This window comes from Penicillium atrosanguineum, assembly GCF_028827265.1.
Source record: "Penicillium atrosanguineum strain IBT 20685 chromosome Unknown utg000002l_segment0_segment0, whole genome shotgun sequence".
NCBI lineage: Eukaryota > Fungi > Ascomycota > Eurotiomycetes > Eurotiales > Aspergillaceae > Penicillium > Penicillium atrosanguineum.
Genome location: NW_026623134.1, coordinates 3989515 through 4017046, shown reverse-complemented (window position 1 = coordinate 4017046; position 27532 = coordinate 3989515). Strand labels below are relative to the sequence as shown.

Below are 27532 nucleotides of genomic sequence, written 5' to 3'. Positions count from 1 at the left end.
GGTTATTATTAGATCGTGGCAACTATTTTTTCAATTTGCAAAGCTGGAGTTATTTGATGATCTAGATTCAATTACTCCGGGGAACCTCCTAGTGCAAGAAATTATCGTATTGGGAACAAGGGTCCATACCCTCGAACCTCATCTCCAGGTTTCACCAACCCCAGAATCATCCATGCATTACCCCCAGGATCTAGAGTTTGTAAACCAATCGACTGCGCTAGAAATGGTCGATCAACAAGGATATGAAAAAAGGTTCAGGTTATGGCACCATGACACGGGATAATCAGCTCACCGGCGGTCTCAAAGGGATGTTCACCGACACCAGATGGGGCTTTACATGTGGCGTCGGGTGTTGGAGGCTTCGGGCCAGAAACCTTGTTTAGTTTTACGATTTTATTAGGGGAGATCTGCAAGGAGTTGATTCTGTTCACCTGTATCGTGGAGGTGTAGAAAATCTCTTCATAGGTTTTTTCTCGGAGTACACCGACTAAAGCTAGGCCATGAAAATAGAGTCACACGCCATCTCCATGTTCAAGCATGTAGTCGCGTGTACTTCGGGGCAGGAACAGCACCGGCCCGTGTCCAGACTAGGCTGAAGCCTAAATAGTTTGAGGGATTTTGCCGTGGCCCGGATTGGACGGGCTACCCGATGGCTCCCCGAGAGCTCTCCGAAATTTGCCCGGCTCGGTGAATTATCGTATCCCATAGACACGCCGAGAATAACAATGCAGGTTTTCAGGGTGTTCAGGTCTCCATGTGGCTGTACGTGAGGCCAAAGTCCATCCCCACAGAATCGAACAGAACATGATTGCGGGGAGGATTTTCACTCTTCGCTTTTCCAGGTCACATGAACGGTTAGAGAAATGAATGTTCTCGTCTATTATCCATGGATATCTATACACTATACTCGTTTTGGCTACCAGCGCCAGATCAAAATGAAGTACACAGACAAAACAACCCCTGCGACGATGCGAACAGATCGGATGAAATCCCGGCCGATGAATAGTGCGTGTTGTCGGACGCCGACTGCGCGGGCTGGCCGGTACATGGGCTTGACTTTCAAGCCCGGCGACCCGATATCGTCGCGATCTGGACCCCGATAAGTATCGTAGTGAGACTTGGCGCCGGGGTAGCGGGGCGCATTGAGGCCACCGCGGCTGGCGAGGCCACCTAAAGAGGGGAGGGTTGAGCTGGACGTACCGGAGGCCTGGTACTGGTGCCTGGGGGAGTGGGAGCGGCGTTCGGTGAGGGGGAGATAGGAGTCACTTGAAGGGATCTCTGGGGCAAAGATGATGTGGTAGGTTGAGCTGATGAAGAGGATGACCATGCTTAGGCCGAGTATCACGGCGTAGTGGATAAAGACGCCTAGCTGATCGGGCAGCAGGCAGAGGTGATTTTGGATGGTGGGTTGGGATCCTTTTTGCGTGGATTCGCCCGTCTGAGGATCGATTGGGTTCCAGAGACTGGTGAGGACGAAGCCTGGGTGGCGGACTCCCATTGCCCATGAGATGCTCTTGACGGTGATCTCGTTCGGGGAGCCGTTGAACTCGCGGTGCGATATTTCGCAGTAGTCGTGGTCATCACCAGAGTAGACTTGTACAACATTGGGGCCTGCCTTGTTGACCAACTCCGTTGAGATGGTCGGGGTCAACACATTCTGATACTGATAACCGCCAGTGATCTTCAGCGCGTTGGGCTCGTCTTCTTCCAGGCCTGGCGCAGCAGGTGGTGATCGTTCTCGAAGCGGTCCACATGGGGTCGCAGGCTTGCGGAAGAGAGGAACATGCGTAAGAAGAATAGTAGGAAAGCCGACGCTCTTGGGCTTGGGATTCTCTTTGATAACATCCTCCACTGCATCGACGATGCGATGCTCGAACTTGACTTGCTCCGAATGATTCTTCAGTGCCAACAGTTCCTCAGTCTCAGCTTTCGCTTTGTACAAGGATGCCTGGTTGAGGAAATCATCCGCATCCTTCCAAAGTGGCCAAGGTTCATCCAGTTTGTTGCTGGAACTAGAGCTACCCGTCTCAGGATCTGGCTGGTCTCGCGCGCTCAATGAGGGCGTGTCCACCGAGACAAATGTATGATTTCCAATAATATCCACGCGATTGCCTTCGCCAAAGTAAGCTTGAAATCGCTGGCGAACAGGCTCCTGGATTCCATTTCCGAATCCGAGATCGTGGTTTCCCGGTAGACTAGCAATCAATTTGCGACCCCGACTGTCAAACGGCTCATATTCCTGATTTAACCAGGGATCCAAGAAGATTTTCATAAATCGCCCATATTCTTTCTTCCAGAAACTATCGCCGATCTTCTTGTAGCGCTCCTCCGGGCTGGTGGTCGTGCTCGTAGCCCATTCTCTCCCTCCATCAAAAAGGTCGCCCAAGAATAACACTGAATCAGGCACCAAATTCTTTTGAATATGTGAAAAAGACCGTCGCATGTATTGATCGGTGTATTGGACGGTCAACGTAGAGAGTGGCCATGGGCGGCCAGGGTAGGTGTGAGGATCGACAAGCTGGGGATCAGCGACAAAAGCAATACGATGCGGCGTTGCACCTTTAGGCTAAAGAAAGAAACGGAAATTAGCATCGCATAACCAAATAGACCAAAACAAAGCATACCCATGTCTCCCAAGCCTCCCAAGCACAAGCATCTATACTTTCTTGGAAGACGGTCCTCTCGCCCCACCACAGCGTAAAGACCCAAAGTAGAACAACGGCGCTAGGAATCGAAAACAGGCTCTTCAACACCATCTTTGCCTGGTTCTTAGCCTCGTCCCTAGTCCTCGGTCTACTCGACCGTATCGTGTCGACACCCTCCTCAATCCATTGTTTGGCCGCGGGTATCACCCGATTACAAGCCTGGTTGACCAGACCTCCGGATGAAGGAATCGAATTGAAGGAAGGAAGGGAAGAAGCGCCCGCGCTGCGCGAGTAGGCGTAGCTCATTGTTGGCCCGTGAGGCAAGCCTGGATAGTGGCGCCCTTTCGACACGGGTGGTGGAAAATCAGCGGAAGGAGTGACGCTGCATGCTCTTAGGCGAAAGAAAGGAAGGGGCAAGGTGAATGAGAGGAGAAAAATGGTCCTAAAGCATGCCGTGTCGCAAATGCGGAACAAGGGGTTCCAACTGTCATGCCGCGTCGATCCCCGGACAGGGTCACGTGGGGCGCGTGAAGGGTAAAAATAAACTTGGCTGAAAAGTCTTGGTTTAATTAGAGTGAGACAGGGACATTATTTTACTTAATCACGGCTGGAACGGGCGAGTCTAGACTAGATTGTTGGTTAGGGAAAGAGCTACGTTGGCATTATTCAGATATACAGTCTGTGTCTTAGCCAGACTGTTGCTGCATTGAGTATAGGTAAAAAATACATTCACGATGAGACGGATGTCAAGAAACAAACGTCGGCACCCAGACCGAATCGAATGTCATAATATCAATAATGGCAAGTAGACGTGTCCTTCACCAGGGCGCCTCTCTAGAAGAATGAACGTTGGAATCAGGCGCAAGACGGGAATCGTGGGGAATAGCCAGGAAGAAAACGCGTGGGGTGCACGTGAAATGACGGATTAGGGACGAAGAATAAGAACATCAATCAAGTCGACTTTTTGGGACAGCACTGGCCGCCTCGGGCACAGTGGTCATCGCATTCCAAGAGACAGGCCTGGGGATCACTCCGCAGACTGGCCGCACGGCTGGGCGGGTTGGGCTCGGCGGAAGATGATGATCCCTGGATCTGGTTCTGGGTCTCCTCCGCGTCAGCATCGGGGGCAAACTCGGGCTGAATGGTCGAGGAGTGGATGCCATAGGCGTGAAGACAACGTCGGACCTGGCGCGCAAGGTTCATGTAGCGCTCAGAGCCCTCGCCCTTGATCTCGGTGTCGACTTGGATGTGGATCGAGGCGACAATCTTGGTATCGCTCAGCTGCCACACGTGGAGGTGGTGAGAGCCGAGAATACCGGGGAGTCCCTCAATGTCCTCCTTGATGTGGTCAATGCTCATGCCGGGAGGCACGGCTTGCAGCAGGATGCGAGACGCGGCCTTGCAAAGGGGAATGGCAGAAGCCAGAATAATGATCGTGATAACGAGTGAAATGCCGGGATCGACGTAAAATCGCCATTCGTAGTCTGTCAACCAGATGATGAGCGCAGACACGATGACACCGATGTTGCCCAGAGCGTCTCCCATGACGTGGAGAAAGACACCGCGCATGTTAAGGTCGTGGCCGTGACCGCCCTTACCCTTTGGCTTTGGTTGGGCATGATTGTGACTCTTATGAATGTCCTCGTCGTGGTTGTGGACTTTGAAAGGAGCGTCGTGCTCATCAGTGTAGTTGGATGCGCGGTCACGGTGCCGAAGGAGGCCAGACTGCTCGGTTGGGCCTTCATCGTCACGGCTGTCAGAGTCCGAGGACGGGTCATCAAAGTTTCCACGGCCAGCAGCAATGATATCCTGTCGCATAGTCGCTGGGTGTGCGTAGATATCTTCCACATTGTTGAGTGGGCGTCCGGTCGAGGTACTGAATCTCCGAGTGCCACGAGTGGAATCGGCGAGTAGGCGCTTGCGTGAGACAGGAGACGCAGGCTCAGTGGCAGGATGGGGAAGGCTATTCTTAGGCAAGACCGGCGAATGGACAACTCCGACCTGGTTCTCGGGCATGATAGACGCAACACTTCCACGTTCGTCCCCAACTGCCTCGTCACTCACGTGGTCGCTGTAGCCCTGTTCCACGTCATCGTGCTCGTCGTGTGAGTGGCCATGGTCGTGACCGTGGCCATGGCCGCCGTGGGAGTGATCATGGAAGAGGGCCAAGCCCACCATATTGGAAAGAAGACCGAGGCAGCCAACAATGCAGACCAGCTTCGGGTTCTGGACCTCCTGGGGTTCAACCAAGCGCTGAATGGCTTCCAAAAAGATCGACATGCAAAGTGCGACTAGGAAGACGCCATTGACGAGGGCACCGAGGGTTTCTGCACGTTGCCACTATTCCCAAGCATTTAATGTCAGCGCGTGCTACTGCAGGGTCTGAATCCGGTCAACTTACACCGTACGTGTACATCTTCGAGTTTGTCTCCTGATTGGCGACCTTCACGGCCCAAAGTCCGACGCATAGTGAGATAACATCGTTGAGCTGTGTTTGTGTGTTAGCTCATGTCGCGATAAGCGTTGAGATTCGAGGTTCGCGCAAGGCACGTACCATGTGAAAGGAATCGGCAACGAGGGCGAGAGAGTGGACGGCATATCCTGTAGGAAAATTGAGGTCAGCAAAGCTTGATGCAGCTTCAAAGGGTGTCAAGTAGTCCATACCAGTGATCAGCTCCAAGAGGAAGAAGGCCGTGTCGATAACAAGCAGGATGATGATCCTGTTAGTTTTGGAGAGCCCCATGTTTAGCTTGCGGCGCGCTCCAAGGCGCAGGTCGCAGCAGAGTATGAAGAAGCAGTGAGGGTCGACACCAAGTACCAGGCAAGGCGAGTTATTTATGAAGGGAGGGTTTGAGGAAAATCTTCGACGCAACCGATAGCGTCCAGGCTTGACGCCACTGGAGCCTGGCCGTTAATGCCGGGCGGAAGACTCTCCTCTCCGACCGGCCCGGAATGGCGTTACTTTCCCCTTTGTATCTGCTGATATAACCTTATACAAGTTTCAATATCGTTGTGAGTTTTAGAGTTATTGAAATGCTTTAACCCTTCTAAGCTCAGATATGTACATCTTCGTTCACTACTTTTTTTTTTGTCAGCAGTGTGCAAATGCATGTTACATGCGGTCCTTGTATGGGCAAACCCATACCATACCCCACCCGTGCACGGGAGAGGGCCGCGATCGGCAAGCCCTACTAGTTAACAAATTAGCCTACAGGCTACACCTTTGTTGTATGTAGTCTAAAAGTCGAAGCCTTGTGGAGTTTTTGCATCCACCTCATCATCCTGCCGCAATCCACCCATCCCTCATTTTGTACGACATGCTACCTTATAACTAGGTATCTCAGGCCATCTCATCGAAATGCCTAGTGCAACCAAACAAAACAAAATTGCTCTCTTTAATGCGAGGAATTTGCATAGAGGCATGCAATAATCTGCATGTAAGACAAACTGCACATGAAATATAGTTTTAGCTTAACAAGAAAACCAGGAATCCAGAAAAGCCCTATGGCAATTAGCGAGAGACTAAAAACTTAGTCTTTGCCTAGCGTGGGTAAGAAGCCAGATTTCCAGCCAATCTTTTCGCCAATGGCAGCCGTAAATCACGCTATAACTACCCCCAAGGTACTCTACAATGGACGCTTTAGTCAGTCGGTTTCAACTTGGCCCCCAAACCGCGCCAAGACCGACCCACGCTCGGCTACGGTGACAAGCTGCATCGGTTACAGCTTCTTGGAGGAAGATTTTTTTTCTTAGTCATGGCAGTTTCTAACGTCCAAATGGATCGAATATTCTGCCGGGTGATCTCTTAAGGAGATCGGATTGTCTCCGCATCGTCGAAGTTGATCTGTGCAATATTTACGAATGCTGTTATTGGTGGGGGGACCAGCCATGCCGAAAGACTTCACCCGAAGCTACAATTGCTTGCGACTTGAGGTCTTTCGGGATAAACTCTTCTTTGAAAAGAGACTAGGTATAGCACGGAAATAAGTGAGCACACCGATGTACCTCATTGAGATAGAAAATGTGATTATCAACACCCGCTAGAATGGATAATTTACATTTGGCCCAGGTGCCATATTGGCCCCGATCGCGGGTACACAGTTGCCCCCTCGGGTCAAATTCATGACTAAAAGAATTGGTCTACGTTACGGCTGGGGACAAGTTAATGGATGACGACATCTTTCGAAGAGGTCCGTCTTCACTATACTCGCTTCTTCGTAGCGTTATGAGCAACTTGCAACTTGTCAGAGAGTGTGTGAAATCACTCCCAGAGAAGCGCACGTCAGTAGAGATGGTATATTTCGAGCAGTTTCACGACGGGCCGACGAAGCCGTTTATCCTCAAATAACGGGGCACTACAAGGCGTACTTTCCAGAAGTCTATCAGTGGCTGTAAAACAGGTTTCTCACCGACCAATGCAGGGCCCAAGCACTAGAAAAGGACAATAGAACCTTGAACTGCGCCTCAAGGCCTAAGTGCCTTGGCTTGAAGTTATTGGATGGATCAAGGGTTCATAAGGCAGTTTGTCGGGCGCCGAGAGAGGCTCAGCCTTTCCGCCGCCCCGGGGATGCAGATACCTTCCCAAAAGGGAAATCCCTCTCCCATTTTGCATTGGGGCTAATTTGATATTGCCCAATGTTTTTCAACCCCTCAAAATAGCTCGTCCTATAATGGTATGAATCTACCCCTGATGGGAAACAGTTGTTAGATGCGTGGCTTGAGGAGAGTGTACCGTACGAACTACCAGATGCTTCAAGAGAGACGATCGACACCAAGGGCTGCACTGCCAAGCTTGAAAGCTATGACATGTTGAGCGCTGGGCAATCTCATACGGATATAAAGTACCACTTTAGTATTCCTCTTCTCCATCTGATCATCAGCGAGTTCATACTTCATCATTTCCACGCATCAATATCTACTTTCCCATCAAAAATGAGCACGGCATCAGCATCTGAAGCGAGCAACCCCAGACTAGCTCTGCGCGTTCTCGCCTTCCTGTTGTCGGTCATCGGTATCGCAATCTACACCAGCGCATACCACAACGGAGCTTGGATATATGATATTATTGTACGTCAACCAGTACAAAACCACGTTGCAACTTCTTGGAGCCCGTACTAACAACCCCTCAACAGTTCGCCATCCCAGCGTTGTACTCTTTGATCAACGCCATCCTTATTTTAATTAAACGCCCCATCCATCCCGGTTTCCACGTTGCTTTGGACCTGATATTCGCTGCTGCTCTTCTATTCTTCGGTATTCTTGGCATTATTGGGTACTCAGAATACACATATTATTATGATGTGAAGAATAGAGCAATCGCTACTCTTGCGATCATGGTTATCACTGGGTAAGTCAAAATCGAGGTTCCATATTGAGTATGATACTAATATTCTGGTCAATAGACTCATCCACTTTTCCCACTTCGTTTTAGCCTGTTGCGATGTGCATCTAAGACGCCACTCTGGTTACTCGGCGCGCTACAACCCAAAAAACGAAATTGTCTAGTTCTATTCGACTCTTTCTGGTGGGGTTTTTGGAGATTATTTCTGGGAGTCTGGGAGCTTGCCAATCGAAAAAGAAAGAATAAGATCCATGATGCTATGAATCTCCTACCAGTCGACTAGAATAAGGGCCTGTACTTCCAACATGCTGCGATATGTAATGCTATATAATGAATACTCAATATATTATTTGTGAAATCTCTTCAATCTTCTTCAGCAACATTCCGGCGGAGAGCAAGAATACGATCGGTCACCCCCGCAAAATAATTCATGGCAACGATCCATCCCGTAGAGCAGCCACAAAAGCATCAACAATAGCTTCACCCTGCGTCATATTCCCTGCAGACGCAAGTATTGTGCCAGATTTATCCGAGGCTTGATATAGGTAAGCCTATTTTGGGCGTTACGTTGACCGGCACTCGATATCCCTCTTCTGGACAACTCGCCCTAGCGAAGATACGAGCTCCTTCTGCCCCACGCAAGTCCAAACAGATTGATTCGGCTTACTCTACAGACACAATGGCTATAAGCTTGATCTAGTTCGCGAATATGCTTTATTGTGTTATCTTGACACGAAAATATTATTGAACATATATTACCTGCCGTAGGTAGATTCGCAAATCGGGCACATAAAGAGATGGTTCGAAAACACAACCCTCAGGACCAGGAGACCACAACAAACTGTACGAAATGTTTTTTGTGGCAGTTGCTTCCAGATCCAAGTTGAATCAATCTCGCAGATAAATTGTACTCGAAAGTGGGAGCGAGGTAAGGGGCAATTATTGGCGGGTATGTAAGCCATGAACAATCACAATCACAATCCTCCAAGTTTCTAAGAGTGAACACACAAAAGACCTAAGAACCAGCCAGCCTTGAAACTTGCTTTTATGAATGCTACATATCGTAAAGAAGGAAAAGTCTGGTAGCTTCCCATTAAGAAACGCTATCAATGATCTTGTAGATCTCTAAGCCGCGACAATCAATCGCCACTTACAACGACCGACTGGGATCAATCAAGTCTAATCACTAAACGAGATAAATCAACAAGAACAATAGCCAATATATCCACGGGCGAATATTTCTTCGGAACACGTTCGGTCTAGAGTGGGGTCCAATCGTTTGAAGAAACGAGGATCAACAGGGTCATACGAAGGATCTTCAGGTCAATATGCTCGCATGTATATCGATCACTTCAAGCTAAAATGACAAGTTTTCGCGATCATAATGCAATATATGAATGAATTCCTGGTTGTGAGACGGAATGGAAGCGATCATGTCTCACCCGGGCAAGACAGACCAGCAAGCACAGCGGCAGCTGTACGTACTACCGTAACTCGGCACCTAGATGCTACATAAAGGTTGGCTGAGTTCAGGCTTAATTTTTCCTTGTATGCGAGTGATTAGAATATTAATGCGATGCCATTCAAAGAAAATTTCGATTGTTAAACAGTTTCAATGAAGAGAGCGGTCAATATGTTTCTCACAATAAGAAGCTAAAAATGTGGAGATTATCATAATCAGCAAGTGTGGCCGAGTGGTTAAGGCGCTGTGTTTAGGTTATCTCTGATAACGTCCGCAGTGGGAAACTTCGCGCGTTCGAATCGCGTCGCTTGCATAAAAACTTCTTTTTGTCGCTCTCTTTTCTCATTCTTTTTTTTTTCAACTTTCACCAAAATAAAAACAATGTTATAGGATTTTTTCGAAACCAGCCTTACCGCTATATTCTTACTACCTGATCCGGGGAAAATATTTCCGAATAACGCTAACCTTTTTATCTCAGCGCCTTGAAGTTCTAGCAGAACCGTTCTCATAATGATTATATAGCTATAAATGAGTCATCGTTATTGTACTGTAATATTATATAGAACTATCCAGAATTGTTCTGTAGATATGGCGATCTGGTAAGATCGCCCTGCTACTTCTCCTCTCCCGTCAGCTGCGTTTTGCCTCTTTCCCCTTATTCTTCCCGTATATAGCGTAGCCCTCGTCGTCGCTCACTAGTTATAATTCCGAAGGGTGTGCTTATCCTATAGAAAGCTAGAACTAGTAGGGAAAGATATTTTGTCTATCTCGATAGATTTTTCTTCTACTACGTATCTCATTCGTTACCAGCCCCAAACCTGACCTAGTTCTCCTAGCTAATATGGGCTTTACAAAGATTGTGATTACGGTGAGATCCGTATCTCAATTTAAGGAGTACGAAATATAGAAACACCACTTGAATTATGCCCCGGCACCTAGCTATTGCGGCAGCCCCTAATTAGCGCTATCGACCCTAAGCCCCTCCCCATCGAGCGTAGTTGAGACTAGTATCGATCCTACGAGTAAACCCGGCCCCACTCTCAAACTTCTCCAGCTGTGTGAGTGGGAAGATAGGAAAGCCTACGACGAGGACCAGCTAACGTATATCCACTACCATCTAGAGTGGCGAGGTACCACTATCAATTCCTACCAAACACCAACGCTGCTGAAAGGGAGAGTGCTGAATTAAAATAAGAGAGTCGCTAAGTGATCTCGTCCATAGTATTCACTCACGCCCACGAGCCCAGCCACGTAGGCAAAGTCCTGAGCTTAGGATTCGGGCCAAGTGCACGCTTGCTCTCCTCAACAGCACTGATCAATGCATCCGCGTACTCTTGACGACTAGCACCACTATATGATCGCGACCTGATACGATAACCCTCCGAGAGGACGCGACCAACCTCCCACCCCGCATCCTCCTGATCCTCCGGGGATCTAATAACATCTTCCTTCTTAAACACCCACCCCGCCTTAAGCGTCAGCTCAAGAATTTTCTGCGGGGTAATAATTGATTGGATATTATCATCACGGTCCAAGTTATTGTCTCTAGAGTTGAACTCCGCTTGTGAAATTGCCGCCAGCAGGTGTGGCAGAGCGGCAATATCCCCTTGGATATCAGTTGAGTACTCTGCAATGCGGAGGTACTTCGTTCTTCCGCGCAGAGCTACCAACATCGGCGTCAATGCTTCGGCGGATGGAAAGTACCAAGTTGAACGCGCGAACACGGCATAGTCATAAAGTGGTTCTGACGCGCTGGAATCGAGGAACCCTTCAAGATCTGATCGGTGGAATGTGATCCGGTTACCGACCTCACTCTGCTTTAGCTTGTCTTGTGCTTGGCCTAGGGTTATGGGTGCTCCTGCTTGAATTGTTAGCACGATTGTTGTCGGATGTGATTGCTTTTGCTTCCCGACAAACGAACCGTAGTCCAAGGGCGCTGGGTCAATTCCTGTGACGTGGCCCTGCTCCCCCACTAGATAGGCCATCACCAGGGTGCAATCTCCTTGCCCGCAGCCGATTTCGAGTATCTTTGACCCCGATGGAATATCCCACGTCTTGAAAAGGTCGACCCTGGCTTGGATTTGAGGTTTGGATGATCCGCCGTCCGATATTCTTGCAATATCAATAACTTCTAAAGACATGATTAGAAGCAGATTTATGTTTGGGCTGAATGTTGGTGTTTTCAAGAGATATATTGAAAATCCAATTAGACTCAATATCTGATTATATATTCTATGTACCCTGAAGTGCTCCGACGGACCTCCGTCTCACGGTAGTCATTTTACATTTTTCACTTTCGATAACGAATGACTCACGAATCTATGGAAACCCCCTTTTAGGAAAAAACCCAAAGTTAAATTACTGATGATTGGCGTTTTTCAGCCACTTTTATTGTTTACGAGTAGGTTTAGAAGCATTTCATGGTAATGAGTCACATTTGTGCCTGCATGGGACCTAGCTGAGTCAGATATACTGAGAATAGAGCACAGTATCGAGCTGCATACCGTATTGGCCTTAGTGCGGGGATAACCGCCCAAGCCAAGAAACGTAACTTGCTATCGATTACCATCTACCGTTTATCATTCACCGTTTGTGGGTCACCGGTCGCTTTGCACATATTACGCGTTGCTAAATGGTTACAGTGAGTACTTTTCGAAGACGATACGTATCGACAATCTGCGATGGATAGTTTCAAATAGCATGCAGATTAAAAGGCTAGAGCCGTCAAAATAAAGCTAACCTCACACATATTTGGAAGGTCCGGCTTTCCAAATTGCAAAGTAAGAAAAGATATCTGGGAAAAGTACTGTTGGGATAATTTCAGGCTTTGATTAACACAAGTATTTGTTACACAGTAGTTTTCAAAATCAGCTATACCGCCATGCTTGATTCGGGAAAAATAATTCCGTATAACGCTAACTATTGTGGCTCACCGCCTATTTATTCTGGCAATACTGTCGTCATAACGACAGTATTGCTTTCGATGAGTCTTCAAAACGGTCTATCTTATTGATCTTGAAAAGGCAATGGTCTTTTGTCAATCCGTAAGATCAGTCCCCGAATACGGGTTGCAAGTTTCTATGCAACCAGGGGAAGAAGAAACGGTGGTTCGGGACAAAGCTGCCGAGGCTGCATCGAGCCGGCTCAAGGATTTGATCTACAAAGGAAGAGCGGAATAAGGCGGATAGAAGTGAAGAACCACCTTTTGGTCTTAGAGACCGTAATGAGAAAGCCAAAACTTTCTGCATACAGCGTTAACTCGCTCTAGAAATTCTTTCCCCTCCAACAAGTATCCAGGCACCTCAGTGCCGAACCCTTTTCACTAACGTGTCCAGCAAGACTGCCAGGACCACACAGCTATCATAGTGATGAAAACTTTGATAGAGACCGGCATTACGCCAACGGCGTGAATCCTTCAGTATTTGGAATTGCTGTATGTATTAACTAACCGAGACACGCTTGCTAGGCACTAAACCCCATGCTGAGTAATGACTGGATCTCTATTGGCGTATAGTGGGGTTTAGTAACTTTCTTAATGCAATAGAAATTGTTCTAGACGTTTTCGAAGACGTTTCTGTAGATTGTCGACGTATTCAAGATTCCATGGCGCATCACTAGCTTGATATTGTGAAGAAGATCAGAAACACAAGTCCTTGGCACACGTGTGCACTAGCCTCGATATCATTCGCAAGTACATGCGGGAACTAGATACGATGTTCCTGTGCAAGATCAAGACCTGAAAACACCCAGAGTCTTGCAGATATCCCCGCCATACCCCCGCAAGACCCAGTATCCCACCCATTGCCAAGCTCACTCCTCGCCCTGATCATTTACATCCTTAACATGGTAATCTGGCTTTATACAAGAAGAATGATTAGATAGTAATCGCCAACTTTGTCCTCTCATTTGCGTTCAAATTACTTCGTGTCAGGGAAACCTTTATTTTTTCACGAGGGGAGTTAGGGAATTACCTAGTGGGGTATAGTGAACACTCCGGACTTTCCCGCCACACGTGGCCGATTGCCAGGATATAACACGATAAGATGGTATTGCGACGATACTACCTCGCTTGCGTCTTCGGTTAGCTGAATAGCCATGCGAAGCGAAGAAACGAAGGATCATAACATTTCGATACCGTCGATATGAGTGAGTATATATAGATAGGGAACTGTAGCCTCAGATCAAATCATAGTCTTCCTCATCTACCCCATTTATTCTTTATCATTGCCGTCCAGCATGATCTTCTCAAAAACCACTGCGCTTCTCGCGCTGGCATCAGGTGCTTACGCCCAGTCGCAATATACGTCGACTGGCACTGCTGCCGTAGCTAAGGCAGCTGCTACCGCCCTGACTCTGTCCCCTACTTCAAGTGTCGCCGGCTTAACCTTCGACCGTTTTGTTCAGATCTGGCTGGAGAACGAGGACTACAGTGCAGCTATAAAGGATAGTGAGTACCTAATGTCATTGAGCCCTCCAGCGTAGCGTCTAATACTAACCTGGACTTTAGCAAACCTCGCCTATCTCGCCTCTCTAGGCATCACACTCACCAATTATTTTGCCATCACCCATCCTTCTCAGGTAACATGATCAAAGCTTTGTGTACTATTTCTTATTGCTTACATGGAGTTTCAGCCTAACTATGTGGCTGCCGTTGGTGGCAATACTTTCGGGATCGCCGACGACAGCACGCACTATATTTCTTCAAGCACTAAGACAATCGTAGATCTATTGGAAGACGCTGGCGTCAGCTGGAGTGTGTATCAGGAGGATATGCCGTATTCCGGCTTTGAGGCAAACTATGCCAATCAAAAGACGGGTGCAAATGACTACATGCGCAAGCACAAGTATGTTTCCCAATACCAACATTACCTAAGAGCAAAAGTCACTGACAAATCGTTCCCAAGTCCGTTGATGAGCTACAACTCGGTTACATCGAATACCGACCGTCTTGCGAAATCGAAGAACTTCACCATGTTCTATGAAGACCTGGACAACAACAAACTGCCCCAATGGATGTTCATCACTCCTAACATGAGTATGCAATTCCCTCTCTCCTTCTCATGGCTTTTTTGAACTTGAATTGATACGAATTCGACCTACAGCCAACGATGGCCATGATAGTTCACTCGCCACTGCTGGAACCTGGTCTCGTAACTTTTTGACCCCATTGCTTTCCAATGAGAACTTCAACACTGATAGCACTTTGATCATCCTTACCTTTGACGAGGGTTTGACGATCGGCACGAACCAAATCTATGCCGTTCTTTTGGGTGGCGCCGTCTCAAGTGCGAAGGTGGGTACCAAGGACAATACCGCTTATAATCATTATAGTCTGTTGAAGACCGTGGAGACCAATTGGGACCTGGGTAACCTTGGAGAAAACGACGTGGATGCCACTGCGTTCTTCTAGGTCACAATGACCATTACCGAGAAACGCCAGTCTGCTGCTCAGATGGAGACTGTATACAACCATCTTGGCAGGTCACTTCCAATGATGCATTATGATGTTCTTATTGTCACGCAAAATGGCGGGCAGGGAAAGCGGAGGGGGGCTCTCAGTCTGAGTAAAAAGAAATCTTGTTGCGCTCTATACAGTTTCAATGTTACATATCGTTTTAGGATAGAAAGTTGGCAATATATTGATTTCCCCAGAACACTCTGAATGCTTGAGTATTCACGCACTTAAAACTCCAAGTCAATTGTATAAAGGATGTGAAGGGCACTTTTCAGTGCCACATAGTGAAAGAATCTTGGCTCTTACTATGGAAACATGATCACGTGACGCTATTAAAAATGTCCAAAGCGCCCTGCGTGCATCAACCACCTTAGCGGAGATATGCCAAGCTTATATCTATTACTCCTGACCAATTCTAAATGCTGTTTCTAGAACCTCGGATCTGACCGGGGGGTAAACCCCGTAGATCTGGTTGCAGTGCCTGGCCACCGATCCCAAGGCCCCACTCCGCACAACTTCCCGATACGGAAGTTCATAGTCGAAATGCTTGGCATTCTGTCTTTGGCCACTCACTATTACCAGATCCCATTGGGTATTATATAAAAGTGACGACCGTTTTGTGGATACCCGCAAAAATTTGTCCGAGCTTAAGCTACACGACAACAATCCGGAGAATGATTATGTAGCAGCTCGACTTTTACTGTCCGCATGGGGCAGCCAAGGGTAGAGTGGCCGCGAAGGCTTAGAAATTTCACTCTCAGTGTGATGGACCCCTGAGTATAAAATAAGCTCTGGGATCGATTACTATGTTCATGAATATTTACACCAGCTCTGATGATTTCAGTATAACCTCATTATGTCGTCGACCCCAGGTCTAGCGGCTTTTACGCCCGAGTTGTCTAAGAAAGCAACACATCCAGAGCCCGCGGGCACATGTACACGTGGGCCTGATCTGGAGAAATTGGGCAGAGAACGTCCATCTCACTTCTCGAGTCCGTGGTCAGAACTTGCATTTTGCTTCTCCATTGTTATGTCCCAGATCTTAGCAGTGCGTCACCTTAATCTCATAGCATTACCAGGAGCCTAACATCTTTCTCAGGAATTCTATATTACAGGATCCAACCTTCTACTACCAACACTTGTCACGGAGCTGGGTATCCCAGAAGCCTCCACAATATGGCCGACCACTGCTCTTTCCCTCGTGGTGTGTGCTACACTCCTCATCTTCGGTCGCTTGACAGACATGTACGGAGGATACCTCCTTTACAATGCTGGGGCGATCTGGCTCACAATATCCTCAATTCTTGCCGGCGTCTCAACCACATCGCTTATGTTGATCATCTGTCGTGCACTACAGGGCTTAGCCCTCGGAGCCCTCCTGCCGTCCGGCTTGATGATTCTGGGTAGCACGTATCGCCCAGGTCCTCGGAAGAACCTTGTCTTCAGTATCTATGGCGCATGTGCTGCTCTGGGATTTTTTGCCGGCTTCTTCGTCTCTGGCATCTGTGGCCAGTTCCTTACCTGGAGGTGGTACTTCTATATTGGCGCCATCTTGTCTGCTATCATGGCTGCGTCGTCAATTTTCTCGGTCCCCAGAGACTATTACGAAAAGAAAAAGCTTGCCATCCGTATGGATTGGCCTGGACTGGCCTTCTCTATCACAGGCACTACGCTGTTCGTTTTCGCGATTGCGGATAGCTCGTACGCACCACAAGGGTGGCGGACACCATACATTATCGTCTTCTTTGTATTGGGTGTTATATTGTTGGGAGGGTTGGCTTATATTGAAGGATGGGTTGTTCAAAACCCTCTGCTTCCAGGTGACATTTTCCAAGTGAAGCATATGGCAGCCCTTGTCATTGCTTTATTGTTCCTTTATGGTAGCCTGGGAATTTTTCTTCTCTATGGTGTTCTCTAGTAAGTTGAGTTTTTATCAACCATTTGAGAAAGCTTGCTAACCATTGACAGCATGTCCGAATTCATGGGCGGATCACCTCTTCAAATTGTCGCCTGGACTGCTCCGATGGGTGTGGGTGGCTTGATTCTCTCCGCGACCGGTGGATTCATCCTACATAAAGTATCTGGAACACTCTTGATGCTCATTTCATGTCTTGGATACGTGGGCTCTGGACTGCTTTTTGCCATCATTCCGATCGGTGGTAATTATTGGGCATACATCTTTCCGGCTATGATATGCGGGACCGTTGCAATCGATATCAGTTTCAACCTCGCCAATATTTTCATCACTACCAGCTTGCCCAAGGCGAGACAAGGACTTGCAGGTGCTCTCATCTACTGTACTATGCATTTGGGAATTGCCGTCATGCTTGGCTTTGCGGATATTGTTCAGACTCAGATGAAGCATCTTGGCGTTCGAGAGAGTTACAAAGCCGTTTTCTGGTTTCAGACGGGCTTGGCTATTGTAGGGCTGCTTATCGTTTTGCTTTTGGTGAGAATTCGCCACGCAAAGAGTGAACTAACAGCCGAGGAAATCCAGGCCGAGGAAACACAGAAGAGCGCAAGGAGAGAGAACGAGGAAGTTTGAATATGAAGAGAGCTTTAAATAAATTAAATGTGAATATTACGACGATCATGAGCTTATGAAGAGATAAAATGAATTGCCAGTTTCCCTCCGCACTTGCAAAAACGGACCTGAGAAGAAATGAAAGGGTTGAAAACTCGGCACAATTATTATTTTATAATGCAAATAAAGCAAAAATTACATATTTTCTACAAAATAAAGCCATTAACAGATCAAGGCCCCACAGACGCACATGGCGGTATATCGAAAATAAAGTTCTGGAGAAGTAGCAGACTTCATGTATTACGTTGGCTTGAGCCTTGATACTGAGATCTAGATTTTATGTCACATTTCAAGGGACCGATCCCTGTAGCCGCAATTGACATGGCTATCCCTCGGTTAACCACATAGCGTGGTAATGTCCTCCGGAACATAAGGGGTCAGGATGTCAATAAGGCTTGAAAGAGACAGCCACTCCAGAGTGCCGTGGATGGTCTGAACGGGTTGTCCGCTGTAGAGGACACGCGCATAGAGGCCACTGTTCTTACCCTCAGTCTCCCTGTGAGTAGTTAGTAAAGTGTCCCAAGCAATGGTTCTCTGTCCAGAAAAACTTACCAGATTTCAAAGGCAATGTTAGAGGCCATCGCGGGCCAACGGAGAGCGTTGATACCCAGAGCACCCAGAATAGGACCAATGTCACCATCGTGAATGAAGATGTGGGTGTAGTCAAGGCTAGATTTTCCGTCCAGGACAGTCTGCAGACGAGTGACGATCTCGCCGATGAAAAGACCCTCGACGACCTGAATGTACTTCTTCACGTACGCGTTGGTACGCCAGTAGTAGTTCCACTCCCAGTCACCAGCACGGAAGACCTCCTCGGCCATATCCGTGGTGACACAAGCAGAGGAGTTGGTGGTACTGCAAGGCAGGTTGTAGCCATTGCAAAGGCGACCCTGGAAGTTGTCGGAGAAGTGGTCAAAGGTATTCTGCCACGAGCTGGAAGTGGCGCCGAGCATGGAGCCTAGCTTGGAACGCAGGTCGGCGGTGACAGTCAGGTGCTCCTTCCACTCGGCAGTGGACTCGAGCTCACTAAGCGTAGTGTCGACGGCGTCGCATGAGTAACCCTCATTGACGGTGTCGACCGAGGTCACCATTTGGTGCAAAGGTAAAGCACCATCGTACTTGGGCCATACACCACGGAGAACTGCACCAGCAGAGGCCTGGGTGAGTGCAGAATCGCTAGACCGGAACCAGACGCGGCTGTTTGGCTCGTCGGGAATGATGCCGAGCTTGTTACCGTAGACGGCCCAGAGGTCCTTGCCATGCTGAAACCCGTCCTGGACACCGCCGATGGTGATCTGCGGGTACTGGCAGGTTCCTTCTACACCCGGGGTGAAGGGGTTGGTGGGATCCTGGTACGTCTGGGCGTACATAGGAATTGGCTGGGTGGAACCATGGCTGCTAGGTCCAGCGTAAAGATACGGGCGGACATTGTCGCACTGGTAAGCTTGGTTCTATCGAAGAAGGTTAGCTCAGAACGGTTTTTCAGATCAGCTTCACTTACCTCTCCTCCGGGCAGAATGTTGTATGGGGTGCGTCTCTGGTGACGCTGCAGATATTCAAGGTAAACCAGCTTTCCCTTTACGGAGCCCTTGGCGATGGGCTCGGGAAGCTCATACTCCTTGGTACGAGGGTGGGGCATTGAGCAGTAATCATAGGTGCCGTAGGGAGTTCCTTCGGTCGGACCATTGGTAGGAGCCTTGTAGATACCACCATAAGTTCCAATTGAGCTGTTGGAGATGTACGAGGTATCATTGAGAGTAGGCGGGTAGAACGTATCCAAGGGGCTCAGGCCAAGGGCGGGGCCGACCGCCCCAAGGACGATAGCAGCAGTGGTACCTCGCATGATTAATTCCAGGATATGAGATATGAAGGAGTGAAAAGATATCCTGAGACTGGCAAGTAAAAGGTAGATCTCACTGCGCGCGAGGTCTAATATAACGACCATGACGGGGAATCAGAGGTCGGTTAACCGGCGATCGACTTGGCTGGGATCCCTCTCTTGCGCAGCCAGTCGGCACTTCGGCTTCACTCCACGTGGGGGATGGGAACTGTCAGGGACGTGCCGTTGCAGAGAAATGGGTCCATCTGGAGGCACGTTCGGCACTAAATTAGCCGACAAGTAATGTGGCGCCGAAAGTCCGGATACTGAACGAAGACTGAGGTGCCGTGTCAGGTGTAAACAATGCACCATACAACATCTCTACCACGACACGTTTCATTCTAGATACCCGACCGCTGACTTTGGGACTTCATCTATAATTCCTTTCTGACCAACAGAGGTTTTTCCAATCTTCCCATCCCGATTTTTTTTTCTAGCTATGCGGGCTGCGCCCCTTGCCCTGGCCATGGTGGCCGCGTGGTCCTCGCCAGTCTATTCATCTTCACTGGCCTCATTTGCTCTGGATAAGGTGCTTGCCGACGCGACCCCTATATTTGGCTCATATGTGAAAGAAACAGGAAACAAGGCAGAGTGGATGAAAAAGTACAATGATGACACTCTGCTGATCCATATGAACATCCCTGGCACCCACGACAGCGCGACATGGAACTACAGCCAGGCCACTCAGGATTCTCTTGTGGGAATCACCGATCTGAACCAGGTCACTTCCCGGTCCCTGAGACCTTCCGCTGTCAAGAGCTGTCTTGGATCGACATGCTTAACATGGGAATCCGGGCATTTGACTTGCGCTACGCGTTTGATCCTACCAACACCACCATCATCTTCTATCACTCTGAGGCTCTACTGTCTGAGATCGCTACTCTAGATGATGTGCTCTTTGGCTTCTACAAATGGCTCGATGACCACCCCTCAGAGACCCTGTTTCTGTCTCTCCAGTATGAGGGATCAACCGCCAAATACGCGTCCAACGATGCAGCACTGCAGCTCAAGCTCTACAACACGCTGACCTCTCCCGTCGCGCGGAATTACTTTGTTCAAAAGAAGAGCGAACTTGGAACGTTGGGCGAAGCGCGTGGAAAAATCACCCTGATGCGCCGTTTCGACCTCGACCAATTGGCGAGCTCCTACACGACCGAGATGCCAGGCCTTCACTTCTCCCCAACCCTATGGACCGATAATGATCCGAATATCGCTCTTACATACAACGAGAGGAAGAATTTGACCGCTTACATTGAAGATTATTACCAGCCTACAACACCCGCGGGATCTAATGCGACCGTGAACATCCAATGGAAATACAATGCTACAGCAAATCACATTGTCAAGGCGACTACCGAGTACCCCGACAGCCTATTCTGGACCTGGGCATCAAGTGAAAACACAGACAATGTACCCCCTGTGTGGCCGCGCATTATGGCTATTGGAAATGGCACCTTGACTCCCAAGGGAGGCGTTAATCAGCGCCTTGTACCGGTTTTGAAGAAGCAAAAGGGCAAGCGGGTTGGTATTGTCATGTTTGATTATTTCGACGTGCCATCTGACCTTATCGATGAATTTTTGAGTCTGTGAATAGCTTAGTTTGAGCACCTTGGAGATGATGGTTGAGACGTTATCATCGGTCCTTGGGTGGATGGCAGCGCCGAAGTGCTTTCAAAGTCTTCGATTTTTAGCCTAGCGTATGTACGCCTCACAAAGGCCGAGGTATCTACCCAACTATCAAAACTCATCCTCGTGTAATTCTTCAAATGCTTCTTTGCGTCTATCTGCATAATAGCTGACTTTACAAGACATCCGGAATAGGTGTTAACATGCCCGGAGTTCCGCGGCACCATACCCGGCTGCAACAACCAATCTGCTTACAAGTGCATAAAGAATGACAAGGAAACTACCATGGCTCCATGCCGTTTACCCAGTGGTATGTCCCGTAAACATCTCATATGATTTGTTATTCATCGCCGTTGGTGCTTAGCAGAAGGCGGGTGGATTGAATACGGTCGGCTTGTGGGAATTTTTTGTCCTTGGAATTGAATGGGCCAGACCCTAGCGTATGCCAAGACTTTGAACAAATAGAAGAGGAGAAAGTGAGACATTCGTAATTTTGAAGTTATATTGTAGAGACCATGCTAGTTGTCACTGTTGATAAAACAGGTTAACAGGTTCCGATGCACGATGCGCAATGAAAAAGTCGAAGACCGGCAAGAGTAGGATATTAAGTTTTTTTGAAGGAGGTCTAAATCAATTACTTTTGTGAATCTAATGCTAGTGGGAAATGTTGGGTTTAGGGAAAATTTTGTTATTGCCACTTCTGGACCCGAGGATGTTCGGCCCCGCGAGATCCAAAGCAAGATCCAAGGCAGGGTCGTCATTTGTTAGGCAAGCGCCGATACCTCGGTGAAAAAAAAAAGTCGTCTAAGCACAAGATCGAATGCAAGTCGCCCAAAAATAAGGACCGAACCACCGAAGGGTCCAGTAAGGCTGATCGGGTTCCACCATGGAAGACGCCGGGAAGCCGATGGACTCTGACATCATCGACTGCTATGCACAGTTATCTTTCATTTCATGCCGAGGATCTTTTATATCACACATATAAGTATTTCTTCGCCGAATACCTAGCCTCCGTACCTTGCTATCCGTCAACCTGGTCTATATAATCCCGGCCTTCTCTTCCTCTCCCCTCGCTGCCAGCAAGTTACCCGTGCCGATCTCCCGTGAATCCCGCGACCATGCCACGAGCAGCCAGAGAAGCTGCAGAGTCACCCTCTATGCAGAATGGAGGCATCCAGACAGAAGACTGGTCGGACAGGGTCAGCGAGCCATCCTCACACGGCAGCGATCGAATGCAATTTAATGGCGATGGGCTGAACACCGGTGTTCGAGTATTAAGTGCGTATGCCAGATCACCGATGCCATATAGTGCGCTGATATGCTGATTTTTGTGCGATGTAATAGGCGATGGTCGACTGGATATCAAGATTAACGAACATAAGCCTAGTCTAGCTGGGATTTTACAACACTTAGGGGCAACCCCGATACCATCAGAGCTCTCACGAACCAATTCCAGAGCTTCCAGAGCTTCCAGAGCTTCCAGAGCGAGCTCTCAAAAAGTCGATGGGAAGCATTTCCCACTCAACCTCAACATCGTTATTCAAGTCATCGGGTCGCGAGGCGATATTCAACCATTCCTCGCAATTGGACAGGAACTCAAGAAGCATGGACATCGTGTCCGACTTGCCACCCACTTGGCCTTCCGGGAGTTTGTTACCGATGGTGGACTGGAATTTTTCAATATCGGTGGAGACCCCGCAGAACTGATGGCCTTCATGGTGAAGAACCCCGGCCTTCTCCCAAACATGGCCACGCTCCGGAGCGGCGCAATCCAGAAGCGCCGAAGAGAGATGAAGGAAATTATCGAGGGATGCTGGAAATCCTGTTTTGAGATGGGCGACGGAACACACATGCACCAGATCAAGGATGATCCTTTCAGCGATGATGTGGATTACCGGAGGCGTCCTTTTGTTGCGGATGCTATCATTGCCAATCCGCCTAGTCTTGCTCATATCCATTGTGCGCAGCGATTGGGCATACCTTTGCATATTATGTTCACGTGAGTTGACTTTTCTACTGGCTATGGTCCGATGTGCTAATTTGTTCAGAATGCCGTGGTCGCCTACACAGTCTTTCCCACATCCGTTGGCTATTCTTCATCAGAAAGATTGTCAACCAACAGTCGCAAATTTCGTTTCTTACGCTATCGTCGACATGATGGTATGGGAAGGTCTGGGCGATCTCGTGAATAAGTTCCGCAAGAACGTACTAGCCCTCGACCCGTTGGATAGCATCACCGCACCAAGTATAATACACCGATTACAGATTCCGTGCTCCTATCTCTGGTAAGGCTTCACATTGGTTGAGTATGAGAGGTTTGGCTAACTCTGTATCTAGGTCACCCGCTGTTCTTCCCAAACCCTTGGACTGGGGCGACAATATTGATATCTGCGGATTCAGCTTCCTCCCAGCAAAGTCAGACTACGCACCTCCGAATGATATCAAAGAGTTCTTAGAAGCGGGACCGACGCCGATTTATGTCGGATTTGGCTCAATTGTTGTCGACGACCAAATCAAATTGACCAAGATTGTGTTCGAAGCCGTCAAGAAGTCCGGTCAACGCGCAATTATTTCAAGAGGCTGGGGTAATCTGGGAGTCGACGAAGTCGATGTCCCAGAAAACATCTTACTCATCGGAAGCTGCCCCCACGATTGGCTTTTCCAGCAAGTCTCATGTGTGATCCACCACGGTGGCGCCGGCACAACAGCAGCAGGTCTTGCGCTTGGACGTCCAACCATCATCATTCCGTTCTTCGGAGACCAAGAGTTCTGGGGACATATCGTTGCGAGAGCAGGCGCAGGTCCGGTCCCGATCCCACACAAGCGACTCACTGCGGAGAACCTAAGCGCTGCGATTGAGATGGCACTGAAAGATTCTACAAAGGAAATGGCACAGGCGATCGCGAAGAAAATGGAAAATGAGTCTGGAGTAAATGAAGGAGCTTGCAGCTTTCATCGTCAAGTTGACATCAAACCTTTGCGATGCGCAATATGCCCTAGGCGCCCTGCGGTGTGGCATATCAAACATACCACGGTCGGTCTGAGCGCGTTCGCAGCATCAACGTTGGTTGAAATGGGCAAACTGGATCCTGAAAATCTTGTGTTGTAAGTAAACATCATTTTTGGACTTACTAGAAAGTTGAAAACTGACCCTCGATAGAAATCGCCCTGTGGAATACGACACATATCGCGACCCTGTTGGGCCGATCAGTGCCAGCGCCCAGGTGCTATTTGGTGCCGTTGCGAACTTCATTATTGGAATCGCCGATGTCCCTGCCGAGATGGTCAGTGACCTAGTCGCAGCTGGAAAGCAGCTGGGCCATAATCATCAAGCTCATCCTGCCGACCCTCGCCGCAAATGGCGTATGCGCAAGACGCATAATGAAGACGAACTTGCCAGCGAGGAAGACTCACAGGAGCAGACGGTACAGCGGAAACGTGGAAAATCCGAGGAAACCACGAACAATGCTCATAGCGATTCATCCCATGATTCTCTCGCTCAACCTGCAAATGCAGAAACCCGCTCGAGCGAGCCTCTCAGTGGTGAAGAAACTGGAAGCGATGACAGTGTCTCGAACTCGAGTGTTCTTCTTCCAGATGCCGGTATCGATCGAGTACGCAGTCTGCAATTGGAAAAGACGCAGACGATGAGCAGTGAAATCACACCCTCCAAACCTCGTGGTTTCTTCGGGGAAGTGGGGATCCATGGAGGGAGAATGGGGAAGAAGTTTGTCAACTTCGTGATCTGGCTTCCGACAGACCTTACCCTCAGCATGTCGAAGGGCTTCCATAATGCACCCAAGCTGTATCATGACCCCACGGTCAAGTCAATTCCAAAGGTCCATGGAATTCGGAGTGGGTTTAGGGCTGCTGGTCAGGTACGGTTCGCTCTCAAGTCCATATTGACGATTTACTGACACGTTGCAGGAACTTCGGGATGGATTCTATTACGGTGTTACCGGCCTAGTCACTCACCCTCGACGTGGATACAAGGAGAAAGGTGCAAAAGGAATGATGAAAGGGGTAGGCAAAGGTCTTGGTGGAGTATTCCTCAAGCCACCAGCTGGTATGTTACACCATTCCACTGCTATCAACAGCCATCTAAATAACCTGTTGCAGGTCTCTGGGGACTCGCCGGATATCCTCTGTCTGGAGTTCGACGCAATTTGTTAGAATCTTTGGGCAAGGCCCAGGAAGGCCAAATTGTGGCGTCACGTATCGCCCAAGGACTCGAAGAGATGCGAAACTCGTCCGCCGAGGACAGATTGGAGGTAGCCAGACAGTGGGTTTTATTGGAGGAAAAGCTTCGCCCGACGAATCGGAGGTGTGGTCGCTCCCATTCACACTCGCAAACTCACCCCCACGCACTTACATACACTGCTTCATCTGGGATGGCCGCCTAAGAAAGCATATTTAAGGTTACCTTTTAATGTATATACCCTTCAACGCACAAATAAGTTATACCTCTACATCATATCGTTCCTGATCCTTGACCCGACCACATGAGCAGAAGACAAGCAGTTCGCATATGAGTGGATAGACGAGAGGAGAAAAAGGCTTATCACTTGCCTAATTAGAACTCCAAACTTACCCCAAACAGCATCTAACCGGATAACCCTGTCCACTCCACCGGTTACACACAACAAGGCAGCGCGAGGCACTCCCCAAAGCTCGGAGTTGACCCGATATCCCCTCCCCGGATCCCCGGCCACCCAAGAAATACCCCAGACTCCAAACTTTCCCGGTGGGGGTGACAAACCAGATATAAACCCACTTATCTCACGATCTGACAATTCGACAACAAACATGGGGGCTACTCAGTCTCCGACATTCGTCGGCCTCAAAGGCCAGAACCTCATCTACGCTGTTACACTATGCTGCTCATTCGGCTTCCTCCTCTTCGGATATGACCTTGGCTTCATGGGCGGGTTAACGACATCACCTACATTTCTAGGAACGTTCGGAAACCCAGAAGCCTCACTCCTCGCATTTCTAGTCTCCGCATACGAAGTCGGCGCCATGATGGGCGCATTATTCCAGTTCCTGAACGGCGATCGATTCGGCCGGAAACCTAACAACATGGCCGGGGCGGTGATTGTCGCGATCGGTGCGACGTTGCAAGCTTCCAGCTTTTCACTGCCTCAATTCCTGGTCGGTCGCATTGTTGCCGGGTTTGGACTGGGTATTATGACGACTGTTATTCCGATTTGGCTTTCTGAGTGCAGTATGCCGAAATCGAGAGGAAGGATGATGGCTATGCAGCTTTCGAATTTGATTGTCGGGCTCATTCTAGCGAATTGGCTTGATTATGGCCTTGCTAAGTATGTGGGTTCGGTCCAGTGGAGGTTTCCATGTGCTTTTCAGGTTGTTTTTTGTATCATTGTTCTTTGTTTCCTGCCTTGGCTTCCCGAGTCACCGCGATACTTGTGCACAACAGGAGAGACGGAAAAAGCGAAAATATCCTTGGCTGCGCTGCGTGCTGGGTACCCCGATGATCCGGATGTGATAGAGGAATATAAGGAGATTGAGTATGCGATCGCGGTCGAGGCGGAGCAAGCAGGTTCGTGGGCAGACGTCTTCAAAGACAATGGAATCAGCGGGTTCTCACGAGTGGCGATCGGATTCGCAGCCAACTTCTTTCAACAGATGTCTGGATGCAATGTGATGTCGTCACTTGGCCCCTATGTCTTTCAGGATTCGATTGGAATGTCACGCAACAACGCAATGCTTGTCTCCGGAGGTCTACAGGTATTCTATTTTCTGAGCAGCCTGGTCCCATGGCTAATCATCGATCGCGTTGGGCGACGCAAGTTGTTCATGATCGGATCGACTGGAATGGGAATTTGCATGCTGTGTTCCGCGATTTTCGTGGGCATTGGCACAACGAGGCTCGGATACGCAGCTGCAGTTATGCTATATCTATTCCAGACATTCTTCACCTTAGGATGGCAATCCAATATGTGGATCTATCCTAGCGAGCTGCTGCCTTTGAAGTTGAGAGGACGGGGTGCTGCCCTGGCTGTCGTGTCGCAGTGGCTGTTCACGTTCTTAGTTGTTGAGATCACCCCGCCCATGATTACGAACATTGGTTACCGTAGTTATGTCATTTTCGCTGTGATTAATTTTGCGACCGTGCCATTGGTATACTTTACCTTCCCGGAGACCAGGCAGATGCCGCTTGAGGCAGTTGATCTGTTCTTTGCCGACCGAGACGGGAAGAGACCATCTCTTTGGCGCGTCGTTCAGGACTCTCTGAACCCGGACTTCGTGGCGGGGGTCAAACTACAACTCGAAGAAAGAGCGAGAAACAGAGTCGATCTGAGTGACAAGCTTTCTGAGAAGGGAGAGCACTTGGAGGTGGAGGAGGCTTAGTTCATGACCGGTGAACATTGAAGGAAATGTTGCTACAAGTCTCATGCATAGCCACGTTCAGATCCAGAAATATGACGAACTATGATTCAGTAAACCGCTTCGAATCCTCTAAATACCCGAAATCAGGTATGATTCACTTTGGCTAATATCATACACCCTGCATCGTGA

General features: G+C 48.8%; 10 protein-coding genes across 10 annotated transcripts; 6 read left to right on the top strand and 4 right to left on the bottom strand.

Annotated features, from left to right (window-relative positions):
* Window positions 1-916: 916 nt before the first annotated feature.
* N7443_003276 (putative manganese ion homeostasis (Fr)) lies at window positions 917-2951 on the bottom strand (the record flags this gene model as incomplete). Its single annotated transcript, XM_056883332.1, has 2 exons — window positions 917-2566; window positions 2625-2951. The coding sequence occupies 2 exons, from the start codon at window positions 2949-2951 to the stop codon at window positions 917-919; spliced, it is 1977 nt and encodes a 658-aa protein (XP_056745173.1).
* Window positions 2952-3596: 645 nt separating this feature from the next.
* N7443_003275 (cation diffusion facilitator family transporter) lies at window positions 3597-5388 on the bottom strand (the record flags this gene model as incomplete). Its single annotated transcript, XM_056883331.1, has 3 exons — window positions 3597-4985; window positions 5047-5133; window positions 5200-5388. 3 exons carry the CDS (start codon window positions 5386-5388, stop codon window positions 3597-3599), a joined length of 1665 nt encoding a protein of 554 aa, XP_056745172.1.
* Window positions 5389-7577: 2189 nt separating this feature from the next.
* On the top strand, window positions 7578-8150 carry N7443_003274 (uncharacterized protein; the record flags this gene model as incomplete). Its single annotated transcript, XM_056883330.1, has 3 exons — window positions 7578-7712; window positions 7778-7992; window positions 8048-8150. 3 exons carry the CDS (start codon window positions 7578-7580, stop codon window positions 8148-8150), a joined length of 453 nt encoding a protein of 150 aa, XP_056745171.1.
* A 2527-nt stretch (window positions 8151-10677) lies between these two features.
* N7443_003273 (uncharacterized protein) lies at window positions 10678-11589 on the bottom strand (the record flags this gene model as incomplete). The annotated part of the gene is made up of 1 exon (XM_056883329.1): window positions 10678-11589. One exon carries the CDS (start codon window positions 11587-11589, stop codon window positions 10678-10680), a length of 912 nt encoding a protein of 303 aa, XP_056745170.1.
* A 2095-nt stretch (window positions 11590-13684) lies between these two features.
* Window positions 13685-14858, top strand: N7443_003272 (uncharacterized protein; the record flags this gene model as incomplete). Its single annotated transcript, XM_056883328.1, has 4 exons — window positions 13685-13895; window positions 13956-14026; window positions 14081-14483; window positions 14551-14858. The coding sequence occupies 4 exons, from the start codon at window positions 13685-13687 to the stop codon at window positions 14856-14858; spliced, it is 993 nt and encodes a 330-aa protein (XP_056745169.1).
* Window positions 14859-15759: 901 nt separating this feature from the next.
* N7443_003271 (putative MFS multidrug transporter) lies at window positions 15760-17448 on the top strand (the record flags this gene model as incomplete). The annotated part of the gene is made up of 3 exons (XM_056883327.1): window positions 15760-15951; window positions 16003-16820; window positions 16872-17448. The coding sequence occupies 3 exons, from the start codon at window positions 15760-15762 to the stop codon at window positions 17446-17448; spliced, it is 1587 nt and encodes a 528-aa protein (XP_056745168.1).
* Window positions 17449-17823: 375 nt separating this feature from the next.
* Window positions 17824-19330, bottom strand: N7443_003270 (uncharacterized protein; the record flags this gene model as incomplete). Its single annotated transcript, XM_056883326.1, has 3 exons — window positions 17824-17983; window positions 18040-18938; window positions 18989-19330. The coding sequence occupies 3 exons, from the start codon at window positions 19328-19330 to the stop codon at window positions 17824-17826; spliced, it is 1401 nt and encodes a 466-aa protein (XP_056745167.1).
* Window positions 19331-19805: 475 nt separating this feature from the next.
* N7443_003269 (phosphatidylinositol-specific phospholipase C) lies at window positions 19806-20956 on the top strand (the record flags this gene model as incomplete). Its single annotated transcript, XM_056883325.1, has 2 exons — window positions 19806-20087; window positions 20108-20956. The coding sequence occupies 2 exons, from the start codon at window positions 19806-19808 to the stop codon at window positions 20954-20956; spliced, it is 1131 nt and encodes a 376-aa protein (XP_056745166.1).
* Window positions 20957-22110: 1154 nt separating this feature from the next.
* N7443_003268 (putative UDP-glucose,sterol transferase) lies at window positions 22111-25395 on the top strand (the record flags this gene model as incomplete). Its single annotated transcript, XM_056883324.1, has 7 exons — window positions 22111-22270; window positions 22337-22991; window positions 23041-23277; window positions 23330-24097; window positions 24153-24870; window positions 24920-25058; window positions 25112-25395. The coding sequence occupies 7 exons, from the start codon at window positions 22111-22113 to the stop codon at window positions 25393-25395; spliced, it is 2961 nt and encodes a 986-aa protein (XP_056745165.1).
* A 403-nt stretch (window positions 25396-25798) lies between these two features.
* Window positions 25799-27364, top strand: N7443_003267 (sugar porter family MFS transporter; the record flags this gene model as incomplete). Its single annotated transcript, XM_056883323.1, has 1 exon — window positions 25799-27364. The coding sequence occupies one exon, from the start codon at window positions 25799-25801 to the stop codon at window positions 27362-27364; it is 1566 nt and encodes a 521-aa protein (XP_056745164.1).
* Window positions 27365-27532: the final 168 nt, after the last annotated feature.